The 24895-nt window shown below is 31.7% G+C and overlaps 2 protein-coding genes across 2 annotated transcripts; both read right to left on the minus strand.

The window, feature by feature from the left end:
• Window positions 1-2147: 2147 nt before the first annotated feature.
• On the minus strand, window positions 2148-3071 carry LOC100917461 (olfactory receptor 10AG1-like). The gene has a single exon (XM_012553081.1). The coding sequence runs from the start codon at window positions 3069-3071 to the stop codon at window positions 2148-2150; it is 924 nt and encodes a 307-aa protein (XP_012408535.1).
• A 15583-nt stretch (window positions 3072-18654) lies between these two features.
• LOC100917204 (olfactory receptor 10AG1-like) lies at window positions 18655-19578 on the minus strand. Its single transcript, XM_003774504.4, has one exon. The coding sequence runs from the start codon at window positions 19576-19578 to the stop codon at window positions 18655-18657; it is 924 nt and encodes a 307-aa protein (XP_003774552.2).
• Window positions 19579-24895: the final 5317 nt, after the last annotated feature.

Here is a 24895-nt window from a genome sequence, read left to right on the forward strand (position 1 = left end):
AGTAAATCCAAAAGAACATTATAGACATCAACAACGAGTTTATGTGATTATTAACTGTGATGGACATGGCTTCTTTCAAAAAATGAGAGCATTAAAGATCAATTCCAATAGACTTGTGATGTAAAGTGCCATCTGCTTCCAGAGAGAGGATTGAGAAGACTGAATGTGGATCACACCATAGAATTTTCACCTTTGCTGCTGCTGCTGTTGTTGTTGTTTATCTACTTGTTTTCTTTTATTTCTTTCTCATTTTTCTTTTTTTTTTTTTTGATCTGATTTTTCTTGTATAGCCTGATAAATGTGGAAATATGGGTAACAGAAAGAAAATGTATAATATTTCATTGTAAAACCAACTTAATTGAAAAATAGATTCAGAAGAAATAATTAATGAATTCATGAACTTATGAATGACATGACGCAAAAAAAAAAATTCTAGACATCAACTTTCAAGAAATTATCAAGAATAACTATCCTCGTATTCTAGAATGAGATGGTAAAACATATATTGAAAGAATTCACTGTTCCCCTCCTACAAGAAATCCTCAAATGAAAACTTTCAGGAATATTACAGCTTAATTGCAGAGCCAAATCAAAGAGAAAATACTACAAGCATTCAGAATTCAAGGAGGGAGGAACCAAATTCAGGATAACACAAAATTTAGTTGCTTCTACATTAAAGAATGACAGAGCCTGAAATATGATATCTGGGCAATTGCAACCAAGAATTACCTACCTAGGAAACCTGATCCCTAATCTATGGGGGGAGGAATGAATATTCAATGAAATAGAAAACTTTCAAGAATTTTTGAGGAAAAGAACAAAGCTAAATAGGGGAAAAAATGACTTTTAAATATAAGACTCAAAATAAATATAAACCCTAACCCTAACTCTAATCAAAAATGTTAGCTGGAATTTGCATAAATATATAAAATAAGAACTACTCTTCAAAAGACAAAAATTATTAAAGTGGGAAACAAACGAAAAACTTTATTTAGCACAAGTGATACAAACTAATAATAACCACTTGAAAATTGTTTAAAAAAATCTTATAATCAGTAAAATCAATACCATTGTAGTTCACAAAGTTTACAAAGATACTGAATGACTGTAAAATTAATTTCCAAAAAGATTGAGGGCAAATGAAAAGCTGTTGGTAGATTTATGGCTTGAATCATTTTGAATCAATTTGAAATAATTCAAGAAAAAGTGCTAACATTCATTATTGTTGTCCTTCATTTTTGAAAAGGACAAAATTGATATCACTATGTTAGAATGCATTTACAATGTGTCCAACTCTGGCTCATCAGAACCATTGGACAAAAATAGTGCATATGAAAATTGGGTGTAGCTTCTCTAATTTTGTGCATCTCAGTTCTGCTAAGCTAATTCAATTCTGCTTTGCTCATAGAGCAGAGAACCTTTTCTAAAAAGGGCAACTATATCGGGCAGTCCTGTGCCAGTGTCTCCTATGTCATACAATCAATTCTAAAGTTTTTAAGAGAACTTGAGAGCATTTTTGTAGTGTTTTACTGACCAACTTGCATATCTCAAGAATGTTATTAGTAATAAGAAAAGACACACAAATATGATAATATTCATAAAAGCATCATCTGAAAATTTAAAACAAATCTGAAAAGGTTTCTGATGATTGTTTAATGCTAGAAATATATTAGCATATTTATGCTTTAACAAATTCAAATAAGAAAATTTCATGGAAACTGGGAAAAATTGGGAATTTCAGATGCTTTAGAGGTTATCTGATTGCAAATGAGCAAAATAAATTACACAAAATGAAAACGGTTTGATTATGAAACTCTTGGGGAAATTGATAAGTCCAGGTTTTTGTATACTGTAAACTCATGTGCCTTAAGTAATTTTTGAAGTAATTATTTCAGTTTATCATTTTACCTTAAGGAAAGAAATTTAACTTTAAAAGGCTAAAATTAAATGATATTTGATGTTTGTAATTCACAACTACAGTAGATATGACATTGGGATGGGAGAAAATATTGCATAGCATTGATTATTTTGGATGAGTAAATTTTCAAATGAAGTTAGGCAAGAAGAACAAAAGTCAATTTCTATAGTAATAGAGTTCTAACTAAAAAAAGGCTCATTAAAATCTCTTATTTCCATCATGACCCTAGTTATTTCAGTAATAATTTTCTTAGTGCAGTAATGACATCCTTGTTCCTTAGGCTATATATCATAGGATTAAACATTGGTGTTAAAATGGTATAGAAAAGAGAGAGCACTTTGTCAATTTCTTCTGAGTGACTAGCTTTTGGTCGCAAATACATAATGGCAATAGACCCATAGAATAAACTCACAAGTATAAGGTGGGAAAAGCAAGTAGAAAATGCTTTGTATCTACTTGTAGCTGATGGAAGTTTCAGAATTACAGTAATGATTTTAATGTAGGACCATAGTATCAGTAGAAAGGAAATCATGCCAAATAGCACAGCCACAATATAGACAGATAACTCAGTTGTGGATGTGTCCCCACAGGCTAATTTCAGTAATGGGGGAATGTCACACAAAACATGATTGAGTTTATTTGAACCACAGAAGGGTAAAGAGGAAACCAGATATGTCAGAGTTGTTTGAACTGGGATCCCACTGATCCAAGAGACCACCACCAGTTGGACACAAAATTTGTGATTCATGATGAGAGGATAGTTCAATGGCTTACAAATGGCCACATAATGATCATATGACATCACAGCCACGAGGAGGCATTCTGTGCTACCAAGGACTAGAAAGAAGCCAAGTTGTATAGCACAAGCCAAGAAAGAAATATTTTTGTTATGGGACCAAAAGTTTGTTAATAATTTGGGGAATATGACTGAGGTATAGCAGATTTCCAAAAAGGAAAAGTTCCCAAGGAAAAAGTACATTGGTGTTTGTAAAGCTGCATCAGTCTTGGTTACTGCAATGATAAGACCATTCCCCACCAGGATATTCATGTACATGATTAAAAATACTGCAAATATAAACCCTTGGAGTTTGGGAATGACAGAAAATCCTAGAAGTATGAATTCCATAACAATGGTATAATTTTCTCCTGACATCTTCATGTGTGTTTTGTATTTACTTTTTATTTATGGAAATAGTTGAATAGAAGTCACCTTTCTGGTCTCTGTTTCCTCACCTATAAAAAGAGAGATTTGAATTACATATTTTCTATGTCTTTTTGAAATCTAACGTAACATATTCCAGGTCCAAACATCACACCAATTAAACAAACATAATTTAAACACCTACTATTCAACTTTTACAAGACTGTAAAGCAACAACAATATCCACAGATCATAATTTGAAAGACAGATAATTCTTTATTGTTGACTCTAGCCAAAGATCCCTTCATAATAAATATTCATAATTCAATTATTTTTAAATTGCTATTGCTTTTGTTCTGTCATTTTCAATCTTTTTTATTCTTTGTGACCCCATCTATTATTTTCTTGACAGAGATATGAGAGTGGGATGTTTAGGATATTTGGTTTCAGATATGACTATCAATTCAATGAAAACAAAGAATAGCTTCAATGAAACACACACACACACACACACACACACACACACACACACATATGCACGCACACACCAATCCCTACTTGCCTTCTGTAGTTGTAAAGAATAATAGGAAATGGCTTTAGATCTAGAAATGAATTTGGTCCAAAAAGATACAGATAATATTGGGAAAGTGAGTCTCAGAACTAATATAAGTCTTGCTTTTCTGATTCCAAATACAGCTGTTGGTATGATATGGTACAATATACCATTTAAGTTTGTATTTGACTTGAAGTACCAGAAGTCTAGAAAACACACATTTTATACAACTGAACTAGTGGTTAAAAAAAAAAAAGAAAGAAAGAAAGAAAAGAAAAGAAAAGAAATTTATTTAATTTCTCTGACCATGCCTGGCCATAATCATTACACTTATGTATGTTTTCTCATTTTTATTAAATTGCTCTCTGTCAATTTTCCAAATGATTAATTGAATTCTACTTAAATTTTTCAAGAAAGAAAATAAGCAAGTTCCCTTCTTCTCTGAATTAATAAGTAATTGCAAAAAATTACAGGAAGATCTAACTTTTGGAAATGTAAGCATATCAATTGTATTTAACACACGTTTGGAGTTATCTTGCATAATTCCTAGTCTTTAATATTTATTTTCCAACATCCTAGAAGGATCATAAGATCCTAGTGTACTCTTGGAAGGGCCCATATTCCAGCAAATCCCATTCCCTAATTTTATACATAATGAAAGTGAGACTTAATAAATTTAAGTGATTTTCCAAAAGTCATAAAGGCAGTGTCAGAGGTGGTATTAGAATCTAAGTTCTCTTACACCAGGATTAATGCATTTTTTCTGTTGCACAATTTTGGGTATTTCAAGACTTGTTTAATATTTTTTTTTATTTTCTATCTGATAGGTAGATAAAAGCTATTAATTACAATAAGATAAATTAAGTATAATTTAGCAGAACCAGGAAAATTTCATATTTCAACATATCAATCTAAATGGCTAAAGTTTGCATTCTAAAATAAAATGCTTATTTCAACTTAGTGAATTTTCTTTTTTTAATATCTGCATGGAAAGCTAACATATGTATGCATTATGAGTCATTAATAGCATCTTATGCATTTTTTTTCAGATTATTTTTCACTGGAGTGATAGCTTGATGAGTGCCTCACTGCAAGAATGAGAAATCTAATGAAGTGAGAGTTTGATGATGAGTAGAGTAGAAAAGAGACTAGAATTAAATTATTCACCAAGAAAGATAGGCTCAGTTATATCATTCCTATTGTGGACTGGTGAAGCAGAAAGACACTAAATACTTGGAAGAGAAGAAATCTAAGAATAAGCAAGTAGGGCAGGAGAGAGAGCATCAATCCTGGACTCAGGAGGACTCAAGTTCAAATCTGAGCTGTCAGACACTTGACACATATTAGCTGTGTAATCCTGAGCAAGTACCTCAACCCTGATTCCCTCACAAATAAAAAAATAAATAAAAAGTAAATTGACAAAAGATGGAATTAGATCATAAAAAACAGAGGAAATGGAAAACAAACAAAAAAAACCAACAATAATAACAACAAAACCCTTTAAACCTTTAAACCTATTTCATGTTCTTTCCTTCATTGTTGTTCTTTCTTCACCTTGACTAGTTTGATAGGACCCTCATATTATATTTGTGTCACAAATGCCAGCTCATTTGTTATTTTTCCCTTAAATCGCATTAATTCATTTGCTACAATCATAACTGTGCCTGCAGACATCATGAAGAGTGTTATGGGAACACAGGCTCTATAGTAGGAATCATGAAACCTGAGATTTATCAAATCTATGGTTTTTCTCAAACAAGCTGTATAGCCAAAGTATCCTCTATAAACTTCTCTTTGCTTCAGTTTTCTCACCTGAGAATTGAAGACATATTTGGGTCCACATGGTTAGATCAAATGGCACAATGTATGTGAAGAGATTTTGAGGAAAAGAAAGTAAAAATGTCTTATCATTGTCACCTCAAATTTACCAACTCAAATTCAGGTAATGGAGCTATTCACTCTTCCTATCCTCCTCCCCCTCTCTCTTTTGTTTTCCCTTCTTTCTCTACAGAGTACATATTTGGACTAGTTTACAGAATTGTATAAATTATGATAAATTCCAGTTCTGAGTTCTATGTTAAAGTCTCGTACAGGACTGTTAAGTGGCACAGTGGATAAAGAATAAGTCCTGAAGTCAGCAGAACCCGAGTTCAAATCTGATCTCAGACACTTAACACTTCTTAGCTATGTGACACTGGGCAAGTCATGTAACACCAATTGCTTCAGAAAAAATAGTCTCTTCCAGTACTGATACTTTACGTTTTCAGATGCCACCTAGTTCTACCATGCCATATTCTACTCCATATTTCAAATTGTGATTTCTTAATATTCTAATAAATGGTTCTTAAATTGAATTTAAAAGAAATTTAATTCAACAATGCAATTCAAGAGCTCAGTAGTTGTGAAATATAACTTAAAAAAACACATCCTTCCACAGCATCCTATCTTTGCTCCAAACATTTAGTTACTTCTCATATTTTCTGCCATCAGCTATTCAGTCACTTTCAGGAAATTTAAATCTATTTCATCATTATGGAATTTATTCAAGAGAAATAAGTACTGAGAAACTAATGGTGTTATGTATTTATCCCAGACTCATTTGCTTTGTATGTGTATGTTTTTGTGGATGTGTTGCCTTTGTGAGTACAGGGAAATAGACACTTGTCCCCAGTGAATATATGCCTAATTTATCTCTAGAATTTCATGACAAAGGGAAATAGTTGGTGGAAACCCTTCTTTGGAAAATCGTAATAAGAAAATCATAGTTAAAACTTTAGAATTTTATAATGTCAGTGCATATTTTTTCAAACTCTTTAGAGAAGGTTTTCAACTCTGTTTCATTTAGTATGTGACCACTTCAGAGTTAGAGTGTATTAGGGAAACCTGAAAATCAATCTTAAATAAAATTGGGGTATTTTATCTTCTTCTACTGAGAAATTGTGATGTTGAAGAATATTTATCTAGATATCAGCTTATTTCAATTAAAAAAATAATACTGCATATAATCCTCAAGTTTTAGAAAGATAGATATAATTTAAACTTCCTTCTATATCCTTCTATTGTTATTTATACTTTTTAAGAATTTGTAATAATTAACCATGCCCAGGATCCATATGAATCTTCCTAACTAAAGTTAAATTTTGAAATATAGAAGCAAACTAAGAATACAGTAACTTGTATCTGAGATATTACCTTATAACTAAATAAAATGGGGCATAGGACATTCTGTTTGAGCCTTAATGATTATTATCTGAAATTTTTAAATGACAACTGAAAAAAATGGACCTTTTCACATTCAAGATTTTTTTTTTATGTTTTCAATCATTCTTCCCTTCTTTATTGCATCTTGTTCCCACAATATAAAGGGCAAAAGAATATAGAAATAGCAAAAAACATGGAAATTGTGTGGCTATCACTTAATAGAGAAAGTCATTTCATATCTGAACACATATGCTTATCTTTTCAGATGGGATAAAACTATTTTCAGCTCTTTCTTTATTTGTTGAAAATGTTTAAATCAATATATTCATGTACTGTTGGGATACGAGAGCCACCTGCCAGTGGCTGCTAGAGATCTAACTCAGACCTGTAGTTTATGTGAGATGATGATTGATGATGATGATGGATGATGATGATGGATGATGATGATTGATGGATGATGATGATGATGATGATGATGATGATGATGATGATGATGATGATACAAAGAGTTGCTGTTCTCTGACCTCTCCGACTGAGGCCGTTGTGCGTTATCTGATCTCTCTCCTCTTCCCTCTGCCTCCAATTTATTTCATTCCCAGTCCATAAGCAACACCTGTGTCAGCAAAGCTGCTTTGCAATTCCTTCAGATGTTGTGATCCACAGCTGTGGAAGCTCTCTGAGAACTGATCTGCTCCCTCCTTAGGCATGGTCTTTAACAATGTATATTGCCGCCCTTTTTGTAGTGGCTAGAAACTGGAAACTGAATGGATGTCCATCAGTTGGAGAATGGCTGAATAAATTGTGGTATATGAAAATTATGGAATATTACTGTTCTGTAAGAAATGACCAACAGGATGATTTCAGAAAGGCCTGGAGAGACTTACACGAACTGATGCTGAGTGAAATGAGCAGGACCAGGAGATCATTATATACTTCAACAACAATACTAGATGATGACCAGTTCTGATGGATCAGGCCATCCTCAGCAACAAGATCAACCAAATCATTTCTAATGGAGCAGTAATGAACTGAACCAGCTATACCCAGAAAAAGAACTCTGGGGGATGACTAAAAACCATTACATTGAATTCCCAATCCCTATATTTATGCACACCTGCATTTTTGATTTCCTTCACAAGCTAATTGTACAATAATTCAGAGTCTGATTCTTTTTGTACAGCAAAATAATGTTTTGATCATGTATACTTATTGTGGATCTAAGTTATATTTTAATATATTTAACATCTACTGGTCATCCTGCCATTTAGGGGAGAGGGTGGGGGGGGGGTAAGAGGTGAAAAATTGGAACAAGAGGTTTGGCAATTGTTAATGCTGTAAAGTTACCCATGTATATATCCTGTAAATAAAAGGCTATTAAATTAAAAAAAAAATAATAATAAAAAAAAAAGAAAAGAAAAGATTAATGTGAAAACTAATGAGTGACAAAATAAAATTCTTATTTAATGTGAAAAAAAAAAAAAAAAAAAAAAAAAAAAAACAATGTATATTGCCAGGAAGTTATTGACCAGTATCAGTAAAGCAGGATGTCTCCCATGAAATTACCTAGACATATAACATTAGTGACCTGAAGGAAAATAATGATGATGATGATGAAGATAATGACAATAACAAAAGATATTTACCTAATGTTTTAGGCTTTTTAAATAAGTTTAAAGAAATCATTTCATATGAATTCTATAAAATCCCTCATATTAACTATTATCTTTTTTTTTTTTTTTTTTTTTGTGTGTGTGTGTGTGTGTGTGTGTGTGTATAAGAGACTCAGAAAGATTATGCTACTTGTACAAGGTCATACAGCTAATAAAATATTCTTAAAATTAAGCTTGCGACCACTTAGAAGAGTAAGGAGCAAAAATCAAACATAAACTTTCACCAACAATAAGTACTACATCCATTTCACTACCCACCAATTGCTGCACAAAGTCCCAACTTTCCTTTTAAAAATTATCAAAGAAACAAGAGCACTTTAAAAAGAGAGGATTCATTCCTATCCTGATTTTCTTCTCTGGTATCTACTCTTCTCCCCTTTTTAAGGAGATGCCAGGGCACTTGACTTCAAGTCCATTATTTCAGACATTTGGCAATGAGACCTTAAAAAATGATGGGAAGAAAAAAACTTTCATCACCTAATGATGAAAAAAATAACATATATTAAAAAGGTCTCCTAATGAAAGTTCTTATCTTTTGAGGATAATCCTTCCCTAATATATAATTCAATAAAATTCCTGTTGATCTTTTCCTACAATACCCTGCCTCCCTAGGTTTTTCACTTCTGATTTCTCAATCAAATTGCTAGCTAAAAATCTCCTCTAAAATAACTTTATACATCACCCTGGAGGATGCTTATGTATCTATTGATGTTATTCCAAATACTGTCATTTCTAAGTTCCTCAGTTTATTCACTTCTCATCATCTATTACTTCACTGTACATCAGGTATACATAGGATTATCATATTCTTCATTTACAAGTATTCTAAGTCATTTTAAAAAAAAAATTCCAAAATTTCTTTATTTACTGAATCACCTAGCTGCCTTCCAGAATGTGAGGCAAAGAGGTTTAAATTATCTTCTAGTTGGGTAGAAGTAAAAAGGTTATTTTTAGTTTAAATTTTGATTTCACTCAAATTAAAGTTGGTAATTCAAGGCAGCTAGGTGACAAAGTGGAGAGTTTCTGGCCTGGAGTCAGGAAAACTCAACCTCTTGAGTTTCAATCTGGCCTCAGACACTTATTAGCTGTGACACTGACAAGTAACATAACCCTGTATGCCTCAGTTAATTTTTCTACAAAAGGAACTAAAGAAAGAAATGACAAACCATTGAGGTATCGTTGTCAAGAAAAATCCAAATAAGGTCATGAAGATTTGGATGTGACTGGATAACAATAAAAGACAATTTATATTTTGTTGAATTTACTTAGATTATAGAAAGATGGATTAAAGAAGTATTAGTAAATGGAATTGCTTTTTAAAGATATTATTTTAGGTTCAATGTTAAACTTCCAATATCAACAGATATCTGCTCCCAATTCAGAATTGTTTAAATATAATTCCTTGCTTTGGGTTAAAAGGATGTTCTATTGATATCCTTCTAGAAGAAGTAGCATGATAAGTTATTGAAAATCAGTAGCACCTCAATGTGGAATGTGTTGATAGATACTAAAAAAAATAAACATGAAAAGAATGTGTATTTCAATCTCTTAAAACATTCTATTTTTAAAAGAAAATGTGTGATTAAATGTCCAGCAAATTTCAGATAAATTCATAATCTTTCCCATGGAATTATTCTTTAAAATATTTTTCCCAGATTCATCAAAGCAAGATGATTAAAATAATGTCTTTAAAATATTACATATAATATTTGTACAGTGAGACTGAAATTAAAATAAAAAATAATACCATGCTAGCTCTCCACTTTATTACCATTATCTTTAATGATTAAAAAAAATAAAAACTTTACATATATCAAAATCTGCTTCTCCCTACTATGAAAACATACTCTCTTTTAGAGGTTAGGAGATGCCTCCATGGTTCTGAAGGTCTTCCATAAGCTTTACTGAATGTTGATTCCTAAATATTAGATATCTAAATACAGTGAAATACTCCATATTTACATGGATAAGATGGAATAAAATCCTATTTATTTATTTCATTCTTTAATGCAAATAATGAAAATGAAAGAATCATACACTAGTGACTACTGACATACCACTTCAAAGTAGGTAAAAAATAAAAGGCTTGACATACAGTATCTTATTTGAATTTCAGGACAAACCTAGGAGATATATAATATGGATGCCTTTTTCTTTTATTTCATAGATAAGAAAATCGAGTCTGAAATTAAGAGAAATTGTCTTAGGTCATAACGTTAATAAGTAATTCAGACCCAGTCTCCCCTTGAATACAAACTCAACTTTACTTTTCCCATTACAATAGATTAACTCTCAATTAAGTGTTAAAATTCCCACCTCAATCCTTTAAATTCTGCAAAAAGAATTGCAAGCTCCTTTCACAATGTTGATTGTGTTGAAAGCAATAAGAATTCCTTAAAAAGAAAATTAGCCTTATTCTTCTTTAGTCCATGGGGATCACTCCTCTCCCAGCTCACTTTTTTGACTTCTAATGAGGAAACAATATGTCTGCCAAACACCTTTTATGAAATGCTTCAAATCAAATGATGTAACAGTTTAGCCAACAAAAAGTCAGCCTAAGACCTGTTTTGTTTCAAATGCAAGACAATTTAGAAAATCAAACAAAGCTTTCTTTGGGTTTGAGGTGTGAGCCATCCATGCAGAAACACTAGTTGCTAGCCTTGGGAGAAGTTTGACTCCAAAAGGGATCACAGATCTTACTTCAAGCTGTTACAGCTTCAGGAGCTCTCAGTCCAAAGAAAATAAAGGGATAGGATAACTGGTCATAAAGAGATTATGGTGATCCATAAACTACCATTCAATACAAAATAAAGCACACTTTGGAAATTCCATTGCTTGTAATCCCTCTGGGGCACAATTCCAGCTCAGAGAGAAGGGAATGGGAGACTACAAAGAAGCTGTGACCTTTTCTGGGTAAAGAGCAAAATACAGATCAAAAAAGCAATGTCCATACCTCTCCCAACTTCATATCTCCTTGGAAGGAATCAGGACTATCTATAAAAGTAGCAAGGAGAAAAAAAAGTCTAAGCCTAGTGACAATACTCCCCTCCCTTGGGTCCCAATGTTAATTAATGTCAAAGTTCAAAGTCAAGAAGTAAAGTAGAAAAATCAGGAAACCAGAAATGCTAACAACCATAAAAATAATTACAAGAAGAATTAGATTAATACTCAGATAATGCAGAAGAGATCAGCTTGGAAACGACTAAAAGTAAAGCCCCAGAAATAAAAATGTGCATCAGCAAAAAGCACAAAAAAAAGACTTAAAATCAAAAAAAGAAAATTTAAAAACCAAATAGTTTGATGGAAGAAAAATTGAGAAAATAAATGAGAGAGCTTCAAGATAATTATAAAGAGAGAATTTACAGCTTTGTGAATTTTTCTTTATTTTTGTGTAAAGCAACACCTTAACAAAAAACAAGGTACAATAGCTCACTGAAGAAAACAATGCTTTAAAATTAGATTTGAGCAAGTGGAAACTAACAAGCCTATGAGGCAATTAGAAAGAATGAATAAAGGCAGAAGAATAAAACATAAAAGAAATGTGAATTATCCTTTTGCAAAAATTCACTTGGAAATAGATCAAAGAAAGATAATTTAATAATTACTGAACTACCTGAATGCTAAGATCAAAAAAGTGATTAGACATTAATTTCAATAAATGATAAAGGAAAAACATTGATATATTAGAATCTATGGGAGGAGGAGAAAGATACAAATTGAAAGTATTCATCAATCTGTTCCTGAAAAGATCCCTAAATGAAAACACCCAGAATTATTGTGGCCAAATTCTAGAGTTTTCTGGAAAGGAAAGAATAATGAAAACAGAGAGAAACATGCTATTCAAGTACCATCGAGGCAGAAAGGATCACATAAGATTTCACAATTTACATGGGAAAGAAGCAGAGGGTTTGGGAAATGATATTCTGGATGACAAAAAAAGCTAGTATTACAACTAAGAATAACCAACCCAACAGAACTACGTATAATTCTGGGGAGAAGAGAAAATTTATATTTAGTGAAAGAGAGGATTTTCAAGCACTGGAGATGAAAGTGCCAGGAATGTATAGAAAAAAAAAAAAGAAAAAATATGAAATTCACACACAAAAACCAAGACAAGAACAAAAAGGCAAACATAAAAAGACAAATCAAAAGATATGTAATAAGGGTAACATCTAAATGGTAAAATGATTAATATAACTACTAAAAAATCTTATCCTTATTAGGACAGTTAGAGCACTCTATATAAAATAGGGCATCAGTTAGAAAGAATAATCCAAAAATGAGTAAGAAAGAGATGTACTAGGAGAAGAGGTAAGGGTGAGATGGAATGAAAAGGAGAGGAGGGATATGATCAATTTTCCACAAAAGAGACACTCAAGGAAGAATATATTTAAAAAAGTGGAAAATAAGGATTGCAAGAGGGGAAGTGCGTGCATGCACGTGCATGTGCGCACACACACACACACACAAACTCTGATAGTTATAGAAATAAAAGAGACATAAAAATAAGAGAAAGGAGAGAGTTTAAAAAGTTAAGAAAGTCATTAAAAATAGGCATTTATGGGGGAATTTCATTTTCCTCTTTGATATTTAGATAAATCTATTGATAAATAAAAAGTTAAGAATTACAAGTTTAGAAAGATTAGATATGATAGACCTCTTGAGAACACTGAATAAGAATAGAAAGTAGAATGCCTTTTCTTCAGCTGCATATGATACCTTCATAAAATTGACTCTTGTTAGCTCATAACAACATCACAAGCAAATGCAGAAAAGTAGAAATATTGACTACATTCTTTTAGATAAAAATAAAATAAAATCATAATCAATATACAATCAAGAAATCATAGAACTATTTAATAATAAATATAACAATCTAATACTAAAGAATGAATGGGTCAAAGAAAAAAAAAATCATAGAAATGATGAGGTTAGTATCCCCTTGATTCCTGGTGGTTATGAGGTTAGTGGCAATAAGAAAGTTGTTAAAATCCCCTTTTGGTTGGCTGAAGGTTTAAAGTGAAAAAATTCACTTATTCCCGAGTTATTAATTGGAAAATGAAAGTTTATTGTTAGATTAAAAACCAGTTTATTAAGAGACTGAGTTCTATAGTGGCAGAGTCCTATTAGGGGAATGGAATTTTGCACTGAGAATGTTTTCCCAGCGGGCAGAGTCCTAGCAAATTGCTTTGGCCTCTGCCAGGTCCTGTTAGGGAAACAGGTGAGAAAGATAAAGCGGAAAAGATAAACCTGAAAAGAGAATGTCTTCTCAATGTGCAGAGGATCCTCGAAGGCAGATATGCCAAGGAGAGAGAGAGGTTCCTTGGCATGTCCTGACCTGCTTTTGGCCCTCTGCAAGGAGTGAGTCCAGATACTGTCCTTTAAAAGGGGTCTTGAGGCTTCAGGAAGCCAAGGTTCCCAGGCTTAGATGCTTACCAGTTTTCAGCCCAGATCTCCTATTGAAATTAACAACACTTCAAACAGATGCTTTTTGACCAAGATTTCTCATTGAATCAAAGGCTCTGGCATCCCAGGAAGATAACTTATCTGGAGGGATATGCCTTCCCCAGGAGTAGCTGAGACTCCAAAAGGGATCACAGAACAAAAGAAAATACAGTTTCAGAGTAATAATCTTAAAGGAACACAGCTTCAGTAAAGGGAACAGTTTCCCTCCCACTTCAGAAACAAACAATAATCTCATTAAAGTGAATGACAATAATGAGACAACCTATCAAAATTTGTGGGATGAAGCCAAAGCAATACTTAAGGGAACAAAAGTATATCTCTAAATTATGCATTAATAACAGAAAGTTAATATCAATGAATGGTATATGCAACTAAAAAAGAAAAGGAACAGTGGATAAAATTTCATGCTTGGATTCAGGAGAATCTTAGTTCAAATCTAGCTGCAGGCACTTACTAGCTATATGACCCTGAGCAAATCAGTTAGCCCAGTTTTCTTCAGTTTTCTCATTTGCAAAATGACTTGGGAAGCTCAACAGTGGCTACTGAACTGGAAAAGATCCAGCAAAATTATGCTTAAGATTCTACAATCTAGGTTTTAGCAATATGTGAACTGACAACAGAAGAGCAGGCTGATTTGTTAACATGCAGTGGAATTAGTGACAAAATTACCAAGATTTATGGAATTATAGAGAAAGTAAAGGAGTTAACCCCACTACCCCCATAAAAAAATAAAAATATGCTTCTAGTTCACTGAATACACTAAAATCTTTTTTGTGTATCATAACAAAATGTGACAATTCCTCAAACAGATGAAAGTATAAAATTACTTCCTAAGAAACATATATGTAAATCATGAGCATGTGATGATTAAAATTATTCCAACTACAATAAAAACAAGACTGAAGCAGAATTCTGAGCTAGTGACACCTTGTTTAAAAGGTCCATGGTCCCCTTTAATAAAATGTACCTTATATCTTTCTCATGATTTGAGATGCCTCCCCCTTTCAGGGCCATATTTTTATAGGATTAGATATCTAGACACTGAAGAACAGCTATATGAAATAGAATAATTCCAATAGTTGACATATGATACATGAGATAAAATTTAAAAAATATGTCAGTAGAGTCATGAGTTGGATGAAACAAGGGATCTTTTTATACAAGATAAACTTCCTTTTAGTACAGGCAAGAAAGCTGGTATAAGCTATCATAGTGATCTGTGTTCATACCTGTTCCTGTTGGACCAGAAATTGGAATGGAGGAACAAATGTATTTGGTGGTACTTTCCATGTAGTTGACTTACCTTCACCATACTGGTTACAAGAAAAAAGGATTTGGGTGATCTATGTCACGAATGCTGATACCTTCATTGTAATAGCTAGCCTCTCATTGTAACAGACACTTTTCATCATTAATTGTTAACCAATCAGAATTGATTGCCACCCTCAGGAATAACTACTTTTGGAAGGACAGGTAAACTCTAAACCTCTTGTCTTGAGGGATTTTGAGTTTAAAAGAGATCATCAAATGATCCATCCTTTTCTTAATAAATATGCTGACCTTATTAATAAAGTGATTAGTAAATTACCCAGAAATTGTGACTTTCAGAATTTTAAAATTGTTACAAAAATGAATGATGCCACCTGTTGAATTAATAGCATTTGTATATAAAAGGAGAGAAAGTTGAAATTTCATCAGTTTATTTAATTATTAAATGGATGACTTTACAGGGTACATGAATAATATCACTTCTATAACATTGTTGTTGTTAATGAATCATTTTATATTTCTCCTATTCTTCTTGATCCCATTTTTTTTATTTTCTTGGCTAAGAAACCTGAGATGAGTTTTCAATTTTGTTGTTGTCTCTTTGTATAAGCTGAGGAACTGAGGCAAATAGGGTGAAGGGACTTTGTGTAAAGTAACACTGATGTGATTTCAAGATGAGTCCTTCTGACTTCAGGACTAGAAAATATATCCACCTACCTGGCCACCAATATAAAGAATTTATTTTTAAAAAATCATTTCAAAATAAAACTCCTCAATTCAAACTTTAAGTCAAAATCTAAATTATAAGTGGATAACTCAAATAGCTATGTTATGTCTTATTATTTATTTCTCCGAACAAAGTAACAAATCTTTTGGAAAGAGATATTTTTCCTTGAATTTTCCATCCTTATTCTAGTTTTCTTTTTCTATAAGAATAGCTATTATCTTTCCTGCACTGTATTATATTTATTGAAAGAATGTGTGACTAGAGTAAATCAGGATAATTCAGGTTCAAGTCTGGCTTCTGATAGATACCTTGTGACTGTGGGCAAGCTTCAGGTTTATAATCACCATCAAGGATTTTTTTTTCTTTTTTTTTTAATAACAGCTTTTTATTTTCAAAATACATGCAAAGATAGTTTTCCATATTCACCCTTGCAAAATCTTGTGTTCCAATTATTTCTCCCTCTTTTCCACCCATCCGTCTTTCCTAGACAACAAGCAATCCAGTACAATTCTTGTGCATATGCACATATTTCCACATTTATCATGCTGCACAAGAAAAATCAGGTTGAATAGGAAATAAAATGAAAAAGGAAAAAAAAGCAAGGAAACAACAACAACAAAAAAATGAAAATACCAATGTGTGATACACATTCACTCTCATGGTGCTCTTTCAGTTTCCAGATAGTTCTCTCCATCACATCTATTGGAATTGAGCTAAATCACTGCATTTTTGTTGAAAAAAGTCAAGTCCATTACAGCTAATCATCCCATAATCTTGTTGTTGCTGTGCACAATGTTCTCTTGGATCTACTCAATTCACTTGGCATCAGTTCATCTAAGACTTTCAGGCCTTTCTGAAATTCATCAAGGACTTTTTTAAAACTAGAAAGTGCTTGAGAATAATAGTAGGAACAATCTATACCCATGAAATTACTGGTCTATTGAAAAAAATCAATGTAAACATGTATATTAGTGAAAAATGAAAGATTATATATTTTATGATTTATGAAGATTTACAATTATACTTGGCATAAAGGAGATTACTAAAAGAAATAGACTGTCATCACTTATAAAATTTAAATGAGTTCAAATTAAATCAATTAAGTTGCATTTAGAATTTAAATAAATATTGATAAATTTTTTTCTCTAATAACTTGGGGAAATAATTAACATAAATCTAACATGTAGTACTTTAAAGTTAGCAAAAAACTTGGTATATATAATCCCATTTGGTTTTCTGAACAATCTGATACAGGTCTGATTTCCACAGTTAATAGATGAAGAAACTGAGACTGAATGGTTTCATGACTTTTCTAGGGTCACACAACTAGACAAGTCAGGGCAGGCTTTAAATAAACACAGTTTCTCTCTCCACTGACTCCCCCAGTTTCAAGTTAGAAAAAAATCAGCACTGTATTCATTATGCCACATAATTATCTTTATTTTTATATATAAAATTTTAGAGATATTTTATGCAAATATACAAAAATAAAAACTATTCTTCAAAATATAAAATAATACTAACGAACAAAGAAATGCTATATTTAGCAAAAGAAACACAAACTAACAGTAACTACATGAAAATTGTTTAAAATCCTTAATAATTAGAAAATTAATACAATCCCTATAGTAAACTAAGCTAAAAAAGTTTCTAGAAGATAGGAAAATTAGTTGCTTATAATGTTAAGGGCTAATGAAACACAGTTGACAAATTGATTCATCCATTTGGGAAAAGAATTTGAAATTTTTCAAAAAAAAATTTACTGACATTCATCTTCTCTGCTGAAGATATATTTCAAGGTTGTTATTGGTAACAAGAAAAGACAGACAATTATAAGCACAGTCAAAACATCATCATTTGTGGAAAAAAAATAATCTGAAAAGAAACCTTTTCTGATGATTGTTTAATTATGGAAATTAATTAATATATTTCTAACTCTGTCTTAACAAACACATGTGTGAGCATTTGATTGAAAAGTGGAAAAATGTTTTAGGTGATAATAAATGAGTAAAATAAAGCCAAAATAAGGTAACTAAATTTTGGTCAAGATAAGTAGAATATTGCCAGATTTTTTAAAAATCATCTTTCATTCTGTAAATAATAGATGATATGATTCTGTGAGAAATATTTCATAATGTGATTTTTTTCTTTGTTTTAGCTGCCTTGGGGGTAGAATGCGTTAAATAAAAATGAAATGACAATAACTGTTTACATTTAACATGGAGCCAAGCCCCTAGTGTCTTGAAGGAAAAATTGCAAAAGATGGGATATTAGAAGCATTGGAAATGTTGAATTTCTTAGAGTTTACATGGCTTACAATGAGCAAAATAAAATCCACAAAATGAAAACAATTTAATTATGGAGATCTCTTGGAGAAATCGATAAACCTATTTTTCTGTACATTATAAACTTATGTGATCTAAGAAATTATGAAGTAATTATTTCCATTTTTCATTTTATTTTGAGTGAAGAAATTAAACTTTAAAAGACTAAATTTAAATTTACTTTTTTAAAACACAACTACAGTAGATACAGCATTGGAATGGGAGAAAATATTCCATGTCACTGAGTTTATCGATTTTCAATGAGAAAATTTTCAAATGCAGTTAGGTAAGAAGAGATAAAATAAATTTCAGTAGTAATTGAAATTGATATAATAATAACTAAAAAAAACTCATTAAAATTTTTCTATTTTCTTCATGACCCTAATTATTTCAGCAATATTTTTCTTAGTGCAGCAATGACATCCTTGTTCCTTAGGCTATATATAATAGGATTAAACATTGGTGTTAAAATGGTATAGAAAAGAGAGAGGACTTTGTCAGTTTCTTCTGAATGGCTAGTTTGGGGGCTCAAATACATAATGGCAATAGACCCATAGAATAAACTCACAACTATAAAGTGAGAAAAGCAAGTAGAAAATGCTTTGTGTCTACCTGTGGCTGATGGGAGCTTCAATATCAGTGTAATGATTTTAATGTAGGACCACAGTATCAACAAAAAGGAAGCCATACCAAACAACACAGCTAAAATATAGACAGAAAACTCAGTCATGATCGTGTCCCCACATGCTAATTTCAGTAATGGGGGAATGTCACAGAAAACATGATTGAGTTTGTTTGAGCCACAAAAGGATAAAGAAAAAACCTGATATGTCAGGACTATTGAAATTGGGATTCCACTGATCCAGGACACAACCACTAATTGTATACAAACTTTGTGATTCATGATGAGAGGATAGTTCAATGGTTTACAAATGGCCACATAACGATCATATGCCATGACAGCCAAAAGGAAGCATTCTGTGCTTCCAAGAATTAGAAAGAAGCAAAGTTGTATAGCACAGTCCAGGAAAGAAATACTTTTATTGTGGGACCAAAAATTTGTTAACAGTTTGGGAAGTATGACTGATGTATAGCAGATTTCTAAAAAGGAAAAATTCCCAAGGAAAAAATACATGGGTGTTTGCAGAGTTGGATCAGTCTTGGTTATTGCAATGATAAGACCATTTCCCATCAGGATATTCATGTATATGATTAAAAAAATTACAAACAGAATCCCTTGGAATTTAGGACCAACAGAAAACCCTAGAAGTATGAATTCTGTGACAATGGTATAATTTTCTCTTGCCATCTTTGTGTGCATTGCATGTATACTTTATATTTGGAGAAATAGTTGAACTTAAATTTTGCCTTACTGGTGTTTCCTTACCTATGAAAAAAGATATAGATTAAATAATTTCTATGTCTGTTCGACATCTAATATAATACATTCTAGGTCCCAACACCCCACCAATTAAATAAACATGATTTAAACAACTGCTGTTCAACTTACAAGACTGAAAAAGGAAAATTATCCACAGCTTGTTATTTGAAAGATAGAACTAATTCTATATTTTAACTCTTTCCAAAGATCTCTCTCTGTCAAATAATCATAATTCAAATATTTTAGGAGTGTTACTGCTGTTGTTTTCTTGTCATTTTCAGTCATCTTGTATTCTTCATGATCATGAACATGGCACATGTTCAACTAATGGGAAGGAAAAAAATAAAAATAAATTTATTGAATTCCCCCAGCCATGACTAGTAATGATCATTGCACTTATGTGTATTTTCTCATTTTTTCCTTAGTATGTTTTATTGATTATCTCCATTCCTTTGAATTCTGCTGATCTTTGTCAAGAAAGTAAGCAACCTCCCTTCTTCTCTGAAGCAATTAAAAATTCTAAAAAAAACATAAAAAGACCTACTTTATTTGGAAATTTTAAGTCTATCAATTTTAACACACAATTGAAGTTATTCATTTATCTTGCATCATTCCTTATTTTTTATATTTATTTTCTAACATCTTAGAAATTTTATAAGATCATATTTTACCCTTGAAAGGGAGTAGATTACATTAAGTCCAATCCTTTAATTTAACACATAAAAATGAGACTTTATGAGTTTGTCATTTTCCAAATTCATATAGATAGTGCCAAGATGGTATTAAAATCTAAGTTCTCTTCCTCCAAGATTAATACAATTTCTCTTGTAAAAATTTGGCTACTACAAAAAAAAAGACATTTGTTTGATATCTCTTTTTTATTTTTATATATGATAGATAGATAATAGTTTTTTTTCCTTATTATAATTATAATAAGTTCAAGTAAGTATAATTTAACAGAACCAGGAAAGCTTCATGTTGTAAAATATTATTCTAACTAGCAAAATTTGCATTCTACCATACAGCATTTATTCTGTTAGTGAATTTTCCTTTTTTAGTACTCTCAGAGAGAGTTAACATATGTATGCATTATGAATGAATTTTTTTCAGATTATTTTCCCCTAACGTGATAGCTAGATAAGTATATTATTGAGAGAATGAGAAATCTAATGAAATGAGATTTTGAAAAGTGAGTGGAGTAGAAAAAAGGCTAGAACTAAATTATTGATAAAGGAAGGTAGACTCATATAATAATACAGGTATAATTTAAACTGTTATGCCCCTCTATTATGTTTGAGTTTTAGAGCATGTAATGATTAACTATGGCTGCTCCCCTTATAAATATTGCTAAGGTTAAAAAAAAAGTACAAAACATGTGACTCTTGAACTGTGTACACTGACTTTTATATCAAAGATATATTAACTCATAACTAAAGAGATTGATGTTATTTGAAGTACTATTTGAGCTACATCCAATTTGAAATGATAATGATCTTATTTGAACTGATAATGAAAATTTCAAATGGAATCTGTGCAAGGATATGTCTTTTTATGTTCAAGAAATTTTGTTTATGGTTTTGAATAATGCAACTTTGCCTTATTGCATCTTGATACTGCAATAGAGAGGGAAAAAAGATGTAGAAATGGCAAGGAGATTACAAAAAGTATGGGGACTACTTAATTAAGAAAAACTGTCTCAATCTAACAAAACATGCTTACCTTTTCAGATGCGATAAAAATCATTTTCAGCTGTTCTTTAATTTTTGAGCAATGTTTAAATCAATCAATCTATTCATGTAAACTGCTAGGCAGTGATTGATCAGTATGAATAAAGCAGGTTGTCTCACATGAAATTCCTTCTACATTTAACATTATAGACCTTGAGGAATATCCTGCTGCTGTTGATGATGATGATGATTATGAGATTGAGGATGACAAATACAAAAAAAATTATAAAATATTTTAGGCTTTCTATGGAAAACACATATCATCTCACATGAATGCAATAAAATCCCTATAGTTATAGTTCTATAGCTATAATAATTCTGGGCTTAAAGATATAAAAAAAAGATTCAGAAAAATTATGCTACTTATGAAAGGTGGAAGAGCTAATGAATTATTCTTAAAATCATGCTTGAGGCAACTTACTTCATTTTAGGAGCAGAAATCAAACGTGAGTTTGAACCAACAAGTACAGCATCCATCCCATGCCCAACCAATTTCTGCAAAAAGTCCCAACCTCCCTTTTAAAAATTATCAAAGCAATTAGAACTCTTTTAAAAGAGGGGATTCCTATTCTGCTTTCCTTCTCAGGTAACAGCTCTTCTCCCTTTTTTAATGAGAAATCAGGACCCTGACTTCAAGTCCAGTGTTTCAAATATTTGGCAATGAGGTTATTAAGCCAAGTTTCACAAACTAATGAGGAAAACACTTAAATCATCATATAATAACAAGCCTTCATGAAACAACCTCTTTTCCTTTGAGGTTAATCATTTCCAAATATATAACTCTATCAGAATCCTATTGCTCTTTTTACTACAATACCTCTCTCCCACCAGGTTATTTATTCATTCCTGATTTTTCAGTGAAATTACTGACTAACAATCTCCTCTGCATCAACATTTGGCATCACCCTGGAATAGCCAATGAGTTTCTTTCAAATACTATAATTCCTCAGTTCCTCAATCTACTCAACTCCCATAACTTATCACTTCACTATATGTCAGTGATACACAAGGATTTTCACGCTTCATTTTATCATTACTCACAAGTGTTCCAAGTCATTTTATAAGGACTGCAAAATTCCTTAGTCCATTGAATCACTTAGCTGGCCTTGAGAGTATAAGGAGGGCATAAATTATCTTCTATTTGGGTAGAAGTAGAGAGATTGTTTTTACTTTAAGGCAAGTGTGTGACAAACAGGAGAGAGTATCTGGCCTGGAGGAAGGAACACTCATCTTCCTGAGTTTAAATCTGCCTCAGACCCTTACAAGCTGTCTGACCCTAGGCTACTCATTAACTTTGGTGGATTCAGTTTACTCTTCTATAAAATGAATTTGAGAAGGAAATAACAAACCACTCCAGTGTTTTTGCCAAGAAAAATCCACATGAGGTCATGAAGAATTGTACATGACTGAACAGTCATAAAAAATAATTATATTTTGGTGAATTTACTTGGAGTATAAAAAGACAAATTACATATATATATATATATATATATATATATATATATATATATTATGCCAGCATTAATGGGAGCCTAGAAATTACAATGAAAAAGTTATTTTTAACTTTGTGGTAGTCATAGTTAGGTGTTAAACATGGGATGCACCAACATGCAGGGAATGGGATAAGGAAGAAAAGAACCAAAAGAGAAAGGAAAAATAGCTTCCTAAGCCACTGAGGTAGACAGCCCAAATTTCTAGAATGTTTCAACCATGAGAGAACAGATTTCAGTATACTGAATTTTTGAGTCCATCATAGATAAAAAGATAGACAAATAGGTAGATATAGATATGCACATATAAACAAAAAAATTGGATTATATATATGTATGTATACATATATACATAGTTCAGGAAAAAATATCTCAAGATGGTATATGTGATTTCTTATACAATGAGTCATTCAAAAATCTTTTGAATATGTTTTACTTTATTTTCATTTTTTTTTTATTAATATATCTTGGCTTTTGAAAATAACAATTGGTTAGTAGTCCCTAAGATCTGATGATACCTGTTCTCCATTTCTGCAATGACCCAATTTCAATTCTTGAACTATGCATATGCAGATCAGATACAGTCTTAAGGGCAAAAGATCACTTAAAAAAGTGGGATTCTTTTCTAGGAGTCTGTTGTATTCTTTTGATTTTTTTTTTTTTTCCTTTTAGAGAACTGTCAGGTACTAAGTGTGTAAATAACTTGCTCATAGATGCATATTAAGTATCTTTCAAGAATATTCTTGAATCCTGATCTGAGTACAAGACCTATTTTCTATTGATTACCAGTTAAGCAATTATATGTTTCCTTTTTTATATGACTCATTTTTTTCTTTTCTTTTTGTTTTTCTAAAACAGAGTAAGAAAAAGAAAACAGGAAAGGAATACAAAACAAAATAAAACAAAACAAAACAAAAAAAGAAGAACATAGTCATGTGCCCAGAAGAACATCAGGAAAGGTTCAAAATATAAAACAACAATTTATCAGATGAAGAAAGTACATATATATATATATATATATATATATATATATATATATGAAATTACATTCATAAATGTCCATTTCTCTCTTCCTTTTAAATTGTTCTTTGGTTTTCTGCTGCACACCTTAATTATTTTATTCTTTTTCTCTCTTCAATCCCATCCATTCCCAAGCAAGCTAAAGTTATGAAAAGATATATTTATATATAAATATGTAGATATATACATAGATACACACACTCTTTCACACATACCCTCCCCCCACATCTTTCTTATCCCTGCTAACTTTTTAATTAAATTTTCTTCAAACTTGATTTGCTATTACTTAACTTCCCCCACCCAAGGATCCCTCCTTTATCTTCTCCTTTCACCCTTTCCTTCCTTATACACCTATTCTTCCCCCCTTATGTCTTTCTAGATTTTGAAGGGTGCTATTGAATGATAGTATTTAGTAATATAGGAATATTTTCACAACTATGAGCCCTCTTCCCTTCTCTAATGCCTCTGTATCTATTCTTTCTCTGTACTTTGTGTAACATAGTTACTATTTTTATCTAACTGCAGATCTTTCTTTTGGTGTGAGTCTTAATAATCAGGATCCAAAGAAAATCAAATGGGGCTTGGTCTGAAATTTATTCAAATGCCCAATCAATGAGAATCAGAATTGTTTTAGATTAAGGCTTGGTCCATATGAAAAACATCTTGAGGTATGATAATCTTGAGAGCCAAGACAAGATCTAATAATAATAAAAAACAATATTTTAAGAGCTTCTATAGGTATGGATTTGATACCCTATGTGGACAGAAGGAGGGGAGAGAATTAGAGAAAGCAGGGAGGAGTATGGAGGAAAGAAAAAGAAGAAAAAAAGAAGGGAGGAAAGTAAGAAGGGAAAGAAGAAAAGAGGAAAGGAAGGAAGAAAGGAAGGAAAGATGAAGAGCATGAGAAATTAGATTTCCAAGGGCAGGATTCTGGGAAGATAGTGGAATAGATGGGTAAATTTCAAGCTCTCCTGATTTCCCCCACAAATGGAACAAATTTATGCCTCA

The sequence above is a fragment of the Sarcophilus harrisii genome, chromosome 6, assembly GCF_902635505.1.
Source record: "Sarcophilus harrisii chromosome 6, mSarHar1.11, whole genome shotgun sequence".
Classification (NCBI taxonomy): Eukaryota; Metazoa; Chordata; class Mammalia; order Dasyuromorphia; family Dasyuridae; genus Sarcophilus; species Sarcophilus harrisii.

What these genes read in the sequence shown, in the direction of transcription:
- LOC100917461 (XM_012553081.1), bottom strand. Translation starts at nt 3,071, where the DNA reads ATGTCAGGAGAAAATTATACCATTGTTATGGAATTCATACTTCTAGGA.
- LOC100917204 (XM_003774504.4), bottom strand. Translation starts at nt 19,578, where the DNA reads ATGGCAAGAGAAAATTATACCATTGTCACAGAATTCATACTTCTAGGG.